This window comes from Ambystoma mexicanum, chromosome 1p, assembly GCF_040938575.1.
Source record: "Ambystoma mexicanum isolate Mex_15411 chromosome 1p, UKY_AmexF1_1, whole genome shotgun sequence".
Taxonomy (NCBI): domain Eukaryota; kingdom Metazoa; phylum Chordata; class Amphibia; order Caudata; family Ambystomatidae; genus Ambystoma; species Ambystoma mexicanum.
In genome coordinates this window covers 1,494,088,430-1,494,101,208 of record NC_090921.1, presented here as the reverse complement: position 1 = coordinate 1,494,101,208, position 12,779 = coordinate 1,494,088,430, and the positions used below count along the sequence as shown (strand labels likewise).

The 12,779-nt window shown below is 44.6% G+C and overlaps 1 protein-coding gene across 1 annotated transcript in view; it reads left to right on the top strand.

Annotated features, from left to right (window-relative positions):
• The window catches only part of ADAMTS4 (ADAM metallopeptidase with thrombospondin type 1 motif 4), a 41,148-nt gene extending 35,420 nt beyond the window's left edge, over nt 1–5,728 (top strand). Inside the window, exon 9 of the mRNA XM_069607179.1 lies at nt 474–5,728. Coding sequence (XP_069463280.1) covers nt 474–909 — 436 coding nt within the window. The 3' untranslated portion in view covers nt 910–5,728. The remainder of the gene's footprint in view (nt 1–473) is intronic.
• The last annotated feature ends 7,051 nt before the right edge of the window (nt 5,729–12,779 follow it).

The following is a 12,779-nucleotide window of genomic DNA, read 5'->3' as shown; positions in this document are numbered from 1 at the left end:
GAAACAGCACTTCATTGTATGCTATCATTGTGCTGAAGCCAGCAATGAGCCGCATTAGTTGCACTTCCTACATTTTCTATATCAGAATTCTCTGTGTGAAAACTGAACAAAGTTTGAAAGAAATGCTCTACCCATCCTAACTTCTGTGCAACTAAAGAAAACACAAAAAAGTAATATGCAGACTGGAGACCCTTGGTGCCTATTGAATGCATTGGATTAATGCATTATGTTTATGTTATGATGTTAAGATTCCGCATTGTAATACAAATCCTGCAAAATAAGAATGATTCATAGGCTCCATATTAAACAGCATTCTTTTAACCCGAATTTCATTTTAGAAATCATTAAGAAAAAAAGCAAAGTATTAGGGAAAAAGCAACATATCAACTGAATAGATAATATTGTATCTTTCCAATCATGTAACTGTTAAGATCCAATAGCAAAACATCTTCTCATTGAATTGTTTCTTGCAGGTATGGTTACAATGACGTTGTCACCATTCCAGCTGGTGCCACCAATATTTTGATCCGTCAGAACAGCGGCTCTGCTTCAAACAGTGATGGCGTTTACCTGGCCATGAAAAGGCGGGACGGTTCTTATGCCCTCAATGGGAACTATATCCTGGTGCCCTCTGAGCTGGATGTCAATGTTGGGGGAGGGATTTCACTCCGATACAATGGTGCTACCAAAAATACAGAGACCATCACTGGCAAAGGCCCTCTGAAAGAGCCACTGACCCTACAAGCCTTGGTGGTGAGTGATCAGAGGGCACCACGATTAAAGTACACTTTCTTTGTTCCAAAAAGCAGCACACGCTCAACCCAGTTGAAGAAGCCAGTGGACGACTGGATGAGGAGAAGGGCCCAGATCCTTGAAATTCTCAGGAGGACCAGAAATAATCAGAAATAGTCTTTCCAGCGTGCAACGCATGGTTGCGAGAAAAATGCTCCATAGGGCCAAATGATACGTCTGACCAGAAGTTTCCAGTGTGATGTTACTCAAATGGCTTAGGGTGGTTGTTAAGGTGCTGAATTGACAATTTTTTCAATCATCAATCCAATAGTCACTAAGCATAAGCTATGCTTAAATGGCATGCATGGAAATGGATTTTATGCCCGGTCAATTTTGCATTGCTGATGTTTTGTGGACAATTGCCATGATGGCCGGCAACTAATTGACTAATTGTCTTCCAGTACAGTGCCTTATGGACTTCTCTGAATATTGTACTAGTCATTTAGTACATGCACTGAGCCATAGACTGTTCACTCCAAGGTATGGTCAGTTTTATGTTAGGGCGCCACACCCTGGCAAGGAACTAATGTGCAAAGCCATAGTACCAATGACAGAAGAATGGTAGCAGTTATTGCACATGTCACGTAACTGTCAGAGTGCTAAAATGAACAAGTCCTTTCAAGGAAATGATATCACCTTGGACGTATTCCAGTTTAAAAGACTGAGATGAATATGGAAATCGTCCGGACAAATGATACTGGATGCCCTAATCAGAATATGCAATTTTGATAGGCATGGATTGAAATTCGACACTTACGTTGACTGGATCAGCATAAGTGTCTTTTCTCTAAACTCAAAGGAGTGCTTACAATTTCTTTTCCGGCTTTGTGTCGTTCTCCATGACAAACTTTGTACTCTCTGCCTCATCCGTGCCTGTGGCTGCTATCCACAAAAGTCATCAACGCACATGCCACAATAAACTTAGAATGGAGAACACTCATGGCCACACCTCTCGCACTCAGGCCGGGGTAGTGTGGCCCTGTGGTTATTATTACAGAAGTGCTGTTGCCCGGTGTACAGGCTCAAAGGTGATTCTGTTGAGGGAATGATGAGGACAGATACCCTATGGTGCTTACAACAGAAGGTGTAGGGCGGGCCACCTGTAACAGACTTTACTCTTAGTATTATTTCTATTTTATGATCAGGCAGAACTTGAGAATGTTTGAATAAACAAGGGTCTGGTTACCCTTTTGCCCCAACATAGAGAAAATGTAGCAGAGGATACATGTCGCATGACCCCCGAGTGGATATTGTGTCGCCAGGGTACTAGCTGATGTGTAGGATTTTGGCCATTGCAACTTCTGTTTCCTTCTTTTGTGGAAGATGGTGATCTAACGTATTTAATTTGTCTCTAGATGTGCATGTGTTTTAAAGTGAGAAATGTCACGAGCACAGTTAGTTAGGAACATTCCAAATTAAAATGAGTTGATACTTAGATGTTCCTGGACCCCGAGAAGTGTACCATTCATCACATGACCTGTTTCCCCAATCCGGAGCCCACTTCATTCTGAGGTTTATGTCTTGATCTCTGGGAATGGAAGTCTCCACTCTGAAAGTCTTAAAGTTGCCTCCAGTGAATGTTGAAACAACACATGTCTGCATCAAAATGCTTATAGTAACCGAGACAGCAACACACGAAGAGAACAGAAAGATTATAGATGGGCAGGAACCTATTGTATTAATTTATATTTATGTGTATATATTTTGCTGTTGTCAGAGTCTCTTGTCAAATTCAGCAGCCCCTGGTGCCCCCTGCTACACACGATTTACTTGACACATCCCCCAACACTCTTGGCCACACAGCTGCTGGAATTGCCAGGCGTATGAGGAATCCCTTGTCCCAAGTGTTGCCTTTAGGACACGTGTTGGTCAGGAAACTTAATCCTCCTTTAAAAAAGCTTAGGGCGAGTAGATCCCTCAAATGTTCCCCAAGAGTTCGTCTGTCTTTGTGCACACTTTGCACGTCTAGCTGCCTCCTTCGCTGATGGATTGTTTAAGAAATGGGTTCTTTTAAGCCGAGAAGCATACACTTGAGGCCCAGGCCGAGCAATGTGTGTGTAAGCCATCTAGGTGACAAGTGCATGTCAAAGAAGATGGGGAGTGCCTTAGAGTCACAGCCCCTCCGCCACAAGTAGCGGACACGCTGCTGGCACAGAGTGCCTCTTCCAGATAACTGCGAGGCAAGACATGAAGCACTATGTAGACATTCTAGTAAAAGAGAGGTCAGTGATCTACACCATGACCGGGGCTTGAGATGATAACCTCAAAAGAGCGCAGGCCATGGAAGAAATGGGCAGAGCAGAAGCAGATCCGCAGTCCAACCCACCACCCAGTCACGTTAAAAATGGACGTAAACGCTGGCAACCGTAATTAAGAGTATGAGAAGTGGGAAATCAAAACATAAAATTGTATGTTCTAAACATAGATTTATGTATTGTATATTTGTTAGGCATAGGGACTGCGTATTCACTGCCGAGTAGGCATGACACAGAACCCCATGATCGAGGCCGAACCCATACTGACTTGAAATCCACGCTCTCTCTGTGCCAGCGCTGAAAGCCAGAAACACGCAGAAGTGGCACTGCGCTTTCTTGCGGGACGGAAAGATGTGCACGAATCACTACACAGGGGGCAGGGAAGCACAAGAAGACAAAATAGAGCAGCGATCTGGAAAAAAAGAACTTTGGGCCACTGCCCCAGGCGGCATGCAGCTGTGGCTCAGAAGTGGCCTCGGAGCGCTTTTATTCTCGTGGAGCATGCATAACATTTTATTAGAGGGATGGAATAATGCGGGACAATTCAATTCCTGAGGTCGGCCCTTGTAGCGCTATAGAGATAGCCACAACATAAACCAGAGCGTATACATGTCCGAGCCACGCCTCTCCAGCAAAACTGTTGATAGCAAAATATCGCTAAATGCGACTCTTCAACACTAGTGTGTGTTAAGTGTCACTGTAACTGGCCTTGACATTCAACTGTGTTTACTTAAAACCTCAGCCTCTGCCCACTTTGCGACTCCCTCCCTTTCTCAACCCGCCAAGCAAACAAAGGCGGGCCACATGAAACAGCGACTGGGGTCTGATCTGATGCGGTCTTTCACTGGCCTGTGACGGGCAGCCCAAAAATATGTCTGAGCGGGCTCCCTGCGCGTAGAAAGGCCTTCATCTGTCACCGGTGGCAGGCTAATCTCGCTGTTCCCAGGGGCAGAGGTAAAGGGACCTTTGTGTCCCGAGACGCGGCGAGCCTGGAGGAGGCGTCCCTTGATGTCCATGGGAACGCAGACACCGGGACGGGGGCTGCGACTTCCATGTGCTTGCAGTAAGCTGACCGCACCATGCCCTCCTCATTAGAATGACGAACTGCTGAAAGTTAACACGGTTTATTTTCATCTCCGGTCAAAGGGGTTTGAGGATTTACGTCCATGAGCTCAGTGGAAACATGCACATCGGGGTAACGGGGCTAAATAATCCTTAGTGTGTCGCTCCTAGCTGCTGTTTGGGTGTCCAGCAGCATATGAGAAAGGGGAAAGGAATATGACATGCCCACGCATGACCCAATGCCTCCCGTCCAATCCCAATCGTGCTTAAGTGATATGGTAACTTGCTGCTGGTTTTTAAGCAGCCCAGATTTGATTTTTAAGTGGGGTGGTTTGACGTGCCGCCCATTCTGTAGTTGCCAACCGTAGTTAAAGGCAGACAGATCAGTGCTGTGTTATGCTTCCTCCACACCTGAGCACACAATCGGGAAGTGGGTGCTATGTCTGACCCCCAAGAAACATGTATCCAGAGGAGCCACCAAGCGGTTGCCAAAGGGGCCACAGCCACCCTTAAAAAACGATGGCCCACCCACCGGCTCGCCTGCCTCTTATGAATGCAACTTTGTGTGCCACCACAAGATTTCCAGTGACCTCACCACCCCTAAAACAAATGTCTGGGGGTGCCACTGCATGTACCCACACCTTAGCACAGAAAAAGGTCAGGGTCGAGAGGTGGGTGTTCTCTCTTTACCAAAGATTTAGACAGGCCTGAACACAACAAAGGCCCCTATGGGGCAGATTTCCCCTGTGACCTTACCCGACCAGCACACATTTGGCAAGTGGCAACCTTCTAGTGCAGGATAGTCAAACCATGTACAGGTATGTTTCTTCCCAGGGACAGCTGATCAGGATTAGATCTCAGCTAGACAATGCATCCCTCCTCAATGCCCCTCTGTAGCATACACACATGCTTTGTCGATAGGAACACATTGTCCTAAATGGAGTCATATACCCCTTAAATGAAGTCATATACCTCAGAACAGCTCATTCCATGTATTTGTGTGGGGCAAGGTGCAATAGTGGGTGGGAAGGGATTTGTGGTGGGGTACTGCCATCCAAATTTGGACAAAAATCTGGTGTGTAGGCTGGACCTCTACTGAGGTGCATGCGGCCCACTTAACGTCTTCAAAGCAATTCGATACATTCTATGTAAATTGGCAGAGAGAATACCAGATTCATTGATATTGTTCAGTGTGCATTAGTTCAGATCATTGTGTGTGTTGGGGTGCTCAGGTACTTCTAATTGTCATAAAGGTTTCGCCCAATTGTGCCCCTGATCCAAGTTCCAAACTTGATTGACCTCCACTTTTATACTGACATTCCATGGCTGTGCCATTCGACCCTGGGAAAACCTTGTCACACACATGGGCGTGTTTTCAGGTTCACTGCCAGGCATCCTCCTCTTTCATTTTGTGTGTCTGATGTTACATTTTTTTAGATAAGTAACTTAATAATAAATTATGAAAAACAAACGTATGTCGGACCTCAGAATGATTGCAAGTCCCCAACTCTCAAGTTGTATTTTATTTTTTACGAGTAGCTTTTGTTATATTAATTATTGTAAAAAACAGTTTGTAATAAAATCTGCAAAATTATTTAAAACTATTTATATTACAACAATACTGGAATGTGCGTCTCTTTTGAATGTAGCATGCTTTGTGTCCAACATATTAAGAGTGAGCGTTCACACAACAAACTGCATAGCCTTCAGGCTAGAGGTAATGGGTGTTAATCATTGTACATCTCAATGGTACTGATTTGTGCGACCTCGGATAGATGACAAAGTCATTCCTGCGAGAACCTGAACCTATGATCTTACCTTCAGATTACACAGCAGATACATTATTCCCAATACCACAACAGCAATGCACTGTCTGGCACACAAAGCGGAGAACAGGCCTTCTCTTGCTATGCCCAGGCCTGCTGGAAGCCCACTCGGGTTGTATTCAGGAATGCTCCTATGCCTTTGCAATTTAGAAAGGAACTCAAGACCCTGCTCTTTAGGGAATACCTAAGGTTACTCAGGGCCTGCTACTCTAAGGCATATAACAATCCTGTGGTATGGAATGTCCAAGCTAGTATTACCTGCAACCTCCCCTCTGCTACACCTACATTGCTTCCTAGCAAGGTTCACACGCTATGAACCCAAATACAAAAAATGCCACATGATCCTTAGTTTGCTGTCATTGTCAAGGGCCTGGTCCTGTGGCTTAGTGATAGAAGATCAGTATGCTGGGATCCTGTGAGACAGGGTAAACAATAGTTGGGATGGCAGATTCCTACTAGAAGGGTGGCAGCCTCTGGCCTGCCCAATAAGGAGTGGTGATGCTGGTGCTTGTAAGAGAACATCAATGTTTTTATTCAGCTCAATTTCTAGAGCACCAGCCCGGTTTGCATTAGTTCACTTTGTGTAATTGTCAAGCAACAGACATACAACTAGATCTTTAGTACTGTGACAATGCAGTGTCATGATGTGTTTCACAATCAAGGGTGTGCTCATCACAGAGCAAAGTGACAGAACCGGGACGTATTTAGATGCATTTTCCCTGATTCCACACCTAGATGTCAAAGGCATGTGTGAGGAAGGTGTTTTTCAATGGGTATACGTTCTAGTGTTATCCAGAGCAGTGGGTCATTGACCATATGGGACCAGCCTTCACGGAAGCTCTGTTTGAAAGCCAGTGTCTCACTACTTGATCAGAGGCATTGTTTCGCAAATATGGGTCAGGACTAAATCTGATTCAGTTTAGGACCTCTATGGCCAGAATAATCAATTATACATGACAGCTGACTTACTAAATGTTGAAAATGAAGACAGTGAAGAGGGACCATAAGATTGTGATTCTGTGTTGCTAATGGAACACAGCAGTCATGTAAACACACATTGTGGAAGGCTCTCGTGTTAGGTTTCTGTTTGTCCTCCAAGTTGCCTCACAATTCATGGTGGTAGCAGAGGCCTTTGCTTCATAATGTCTTATGTATTATGCATGTGTATTTTTTCAATGTAATTATCTATTAACAAGCAGTCATTGGGGTGAATATAGGTTAGGTACCGCAACTAATAGTTTTTTAAAAGTTTGAACCAATTTTGAGTTATATAAAAGTTGTACAATTGAGATGTTGGTATGGTATGTTACTCATCATTTAGAAAGTGCATTACATCGGTCACCCTTTGTGAGAGGGCAACTATCACTGTCACTGTGTTCCTAGAACGTTGACCAAATACTAGAAGCTTACTGCAAGGATTTCTATTGACATTTCATGATAAACTATAAGATACTGTGAAAAACCTGATGGTGTTTCAGAACCTAGTCCCCAGGGATCACTTTTGGATCCCGATCCTGGGGATGGACAAGCCAGGGAGGATCATCTGGGTGGTTCTATGTCTTTTCATCGACACCCATTTTTACGACAGGTGTTTTGCTGCTGGGTTTTTTCTGAAAAACATCATCGACATTTTAATAAAATTATTAATTTAACTTTTCTTTTTATTCCCAACACCCCCAACCCTTTATTTGCCCTTTCCCAACCCCCAGAAAAATGTTGATGACGTTTTTTGGGAAAAACCCTGCTGCATACACGTGTCATAATAACTGGTGCCAATGAAGAATGGAAACAATACCACCTGGGTAGGGAGTCCTTGTGGAGAGGGGAGAAGCACCTGATGGTGAGACATGGTATTCCCCTTTCCCCACAGCCATCTAACCTCTGATCCTACCTATTTTATGGGAAACGACAGCTCCCATAATTCCTCCCCACTTCACATTGACAACACTACTGAGCTGAGGAAGATGAGGACTGAGGCCAGGAAGATTACCTCTAATGATTTGCAATGGCCCTGTCCTTTTAATGAGATCAGGCAGAGCCAGGCACGTAATCCTAACTACACAAACCTGCCACTTGTTAATACTCCCTGTGAGGATAAAAGGTGGCGCGCACAGGCACACTCTGAGCAGGGCTGGGTACGAGAAGGAGCTGCTCTTCTGGGGCTGATGCGAAGCAGGCTATCGAAGTTGGAAGGCCAAGGGGCTGATCGGCACTTGTGGAGAACGAGAACCTGGCGAGAATTCCATACTTTCGTAAAGCCGTTAGCATTCCAAGACTGAGTTGAATTGGAATATACCTTAAAAGTGCCGGCCCGCTCCCCTACCGGGTGAACAATGAAGTCAGGGAGGAGCAGAAGAGGTATCGGTAACAGCATTGACTGCTACATGAAAGGCGTTAAAGAAAGAAACCCAATTAACACAACCAGTGAGTTTTCGAAGGCAACAAAGGCCTGTTTTTGTTAAAGGCAAATGAAACTATAACAAGAGTTGAAGGTTGCGTGTGTGCCTATAAACACGTAATGGAAAAGACAATTGCTGAACTGTGATGAGATTATACAAAGTAACAGAGTGGGCCTGCGAGGCGGAATCGCACATTAGAAAATCTCTGTAAAGTGTTTGAAGTTGTGATAAAGCGGGAAACGAAGGCGAGAAAGTAACCGCAATCCTGAAAGAAAGTTGATTGAGTGGAAAACCAAAGTATATGAACTTTAAATATACGCCAAGAGGGCAAAGTATGAATTTTAAGCATGCCAAGAGGGCAAAGTAAAGAAAGGATAACTCCAAGAAACTACAAGTACCAGGAAGCATTGGTGTTAAGAGTTGATGAAGATTGTTAAATTGTTAAAAGTGAGGTCAAAGTGGTCATGCAGAGCGCTACATAAAATCCTTGCAGTTTCGAAAGTCTTCAACAGTAAAAGTAAAGTATGATTAAAGTTGTGTGGAACGAAACTTGGGGAAGGAAACCCCACAAAGAAAAAAGAGGGTTTGAGCCCAGCGGAGTGAGACCCATGTGAGAAGTGAAATAAAAAAAGTGTGAAAAGAAAGACAGGCTCGAGTCCAGCGGAGAGAAGCCTGTGTTGAACTGTGGTAAAGTGCAAGTTAAGAGTTGAACTGTGCATTTGCTGTAATGGTCGGACAAAGCCTAAAGAACTTGTTGAACTGTTAAAAGCTTGAAGCTCAAGCCTGAACTGTTGAATTGTACCAGTAAGCCAAAGTGTGACAGATTGATAGAACTGTGCCAACCACCTATCCTTTTAAGAAACTCTCGAGACCCTGAACGTGGGGAAGGGAGTTGTTACCTAAGCCATTCTGACATTTCTTTTGAGACACTATTCTTTCTTATTATATCCCCTTTACACATTTGTCATTTGAGAAGGAGGACAAGGTTTCTTTTATTAGTATAGGCCTTTTAATTTTGACTAGAATGACTTGGACTTGTTTGTTGTTAGTTTAATGGTCGAGACTACTACAGAGTTAGGGCCAGTTAGGAATTCTCCCAACCTTATCAAACAGAAAATAAAGGTTTTTTTAAATTGCATCTATTTTGACTGTGCCTGCTGTTGATACCATGCCTTCCTTACAATACCACGTTAAGATGATGACAAAACTCAACAAAATAGGCGTCAGGATGCTGGCCCCAAATGTCCAGGTAAAAGGTGAGGGGAGGGCCAGCAAACCTCAACAACGGGGTCAACAGAAAAAGGGGAGTTCCCCTCTTGCTTAAAAGGGACTTGCCAGCATAGTGTTCAGTGTCTCAAAGCTCAGCGATCGAAAAGCCAGATGGGAGGTGCAAATCTAAAGTTCTCAATCTTTCCGATGGATCAAAACAAAAGAAGTATTCACAAAGTCTTTTCAGGCTTCCACTGAAAGAAAATCCCCAGAAAATATATAAAGAAAAGTTTCCCTCTTCAAGGAGGTAATCTCTCTCTGTGAGGGATTGCCATCTGGCAAGGCTGTAGGGGGCTTTTTCTTTATTTGTATTACTTAACAAAATTATGAGGGTTATTTAACATCAGAAAGGGTGGCCTGCTAATCGAAACCACTTTCATACGCTCCATGCCAAAAGCATAACATACACATGTGCCATGCTGTACCAGCCTCTGATCTGCAACCCTGCTCTCCAGTGCAGCCGAGCAAGTTCAGAGGTCTCTGGTGCTCTGTTTGACAGCTGCTGTGACAGCCAAGTCACTACAGAGGATGAATTTAAATCTGTAGCAAAAGGTAAGGGCCTTTTCTGGGTCTGAGTTCTCCTCTGTTCAAGTATCAAAAAGAGTATCTCAAGGCTGCAGGTGTTTTCTTGCCTCCCTTGTGTTTGGAGGAACGAAACCAAGGTCCTATATTGTCCCTGAGCCCCTGCATTGCAGCTCACAGCAACCCAAGACCAGATCAACCAAAATCATTGTGTTTTTCACAGTTGAACTGCTACAAGCTATGTTTTAAGTCTGTTCGACACATTCAGACTACCAGGACCCGGTGCTGCTTTTGGTACACTCTTGGTACTCAAACAGATTGCACAGCGCCAAGAAGCCTTGTTCAAGGCTGTTGAATCACAAATAACAATGAGAAGGTATTATTGACTCTTCATCCGCCCCCTAGTCCATCTTTGGTCCCTGGAGATGGTTCAGGTCACATTAAATCCTTTTTTGTACATGAACATATCCTTTTATGAATATTGTGGTAATTGTTTGCCTTTCATTACCTTTTTGTGCTGCATCTTTTTTCTCTTGCATATTTTGTGTACTCTCCACAAGGGGGAGGGGTTTGTAATGTATTTGATTTAGTTATTTATGCATATGGTGTGTTTAATTAAGGTATATATATTTGTATAGAACCTTGATAAGACATTTCTAATCTTGGACTGTTCTACTTTGCTGTTTGGTTGCTACAGTTTCACATTCACATCCGTCTTTAGAGTATAGCTTGCCCTCTCCACACATTACCACAAAAGGCAAAGGAGGTATATCTCTTAACTTTGCCCGTTTCACCTTTATGACTGGGATCACTCTTGTTTTGCAAAAGTGTGTGGGCTGAGTAGGTGGTTTAGACATTACTCACCCTTGTTCACCTGTGAGACAAAAATCATTTAATCAAACTCCCCTTAAAGCTTCTCTTGAGCTGCAGGCTTGCCTGAGAAGTGGAGTCAAAGTTTTCAAACTGAGAGATATTTGGGGGGTCCTCCTGACCACTGCTGCATAAGTCTTTCAGGGTCCTCTCGGGGAAGAGCATTAGATTTTTCCCACCAGTCTGTTTTCAGGATTGGTGCTTGCAGGATAATCTACTGAGCCCTGGTGCGGTTTGGTGGAGAAGCATGGCCCTACTTTTTCCTTCCACCTTATTGTCCTCTCTCAGGTCTTGCTCCATCCTTCCTATCCCGTAGCTGTCCTCCCTGCCCCTGGCCTAGTGGCACCATCTCCTTCCTCCTCCCACTTCTACAGCCTCCCTTGCACCAACAGGCTCATCCAAAACCTCAATATCATTGCTATCTAAGTGGGTGGTCTCTCTTCCATGGCCTGCCTAAAATGGTCTGGCACCACCCCCCCAGCACTCAGTTTATTCCACCCACTCCCAATGGTATAATAATAATAATAATAATAATTTGGCATTTATATAGCGCTACAAACCCTCAGGTATCTGAGCGCTGCTTATTATTACCCACGGTGTGTGGTGCTCATTTATCGACCTCGGAAGGATGAAACGCTGAGTTTGGCGCGGCCGGGATTCGAACCTGCGTTCGCAGGCTCTGCACGGATGTCAAAGCGAGCGCTCTACTCGCTGTGCCACTTGACCGACCGGTATCCCTTCTCTTCATCCTGCCACCACCCCTAGTCGAGTTGTCAGCGACTCAATGGCTTCTAGTAGGGTGAGTTAGCGTATGCAATGACAACTTGCATGGCTTCCAGCAGGTCGAGTTGGCGCTCAAATTGATTGCTCTCATGAAGGTCAAGTCTGTGGTTTGGGTTGCCCTAAATGGTTCATGGCAATCGATCGAGCCAACATTTGTGGCTCGGGATGCAGCAAGAGGTTAAAAGTTTGCTTGGAGCGCCAAACCCAGCATAGCAGACCCTGTGGTGGCCCAAAGGTGTCAAGTACAGTCTACACATCGAGAAGATGGATCAAAGTGGAGAAACATCATATCAACTGCTCTGAGGCTTTTAGGGTGCTGTGAATTCTAATCCAGAAGCTCTCCTGCAAGCCTGATCCTTTTTATGCATTCCGAGTTCAGTTAGGTTGGCTGGCACCTACCACGGTTCCTTCACTCTAGTGACATGGTCCTGGTTTCAGTGCAGTCAGCAGTTCAGACCTTAGTCCAGCAGCAGTTGCCCCGCAATGTGCCAGTTTCCTCCTGCTCGGATGCCGCCTGTCTTCACCTCTATGGCAGAGGATTCTTATATAGACTGCACTCCCAACAGAGGTCCAACATGCTGTCTTCTTCTTCCTGGTCTCCAAAGATTAATCAAGAAGGGAGTTAGAGGCCCTTTCTTTATTAAGGCAAAATGTCAAAGGGCATTAGTTCAAGGCAGGCCTTTTTATGTAACAAGTGACCCTTTCCTTTTGACATCATACCCAGAAGTTCTTGTGTCCTTCTGGAAATGGAGGTGACAGGAAATAAGAGAGCCTTGACAGAAAACCAAGATGGTAGGCCCCTTTTGCAGGCCTACCTTCACTCTCTGGATACTCTAACTCTGTCCTTTTCCCATTGCTGCCAACCTGGAAGATTGGCTTTGTTATGTCAGTGCCGCCTTTAAATCACTGGCACACAGGTGATCTCCTACTGGGAGGTCATGGGCATTGAAGGAAGGTAATACTCTTCTTCCCTGGAATCAATAGAGGCAGCCTCCTGGCTA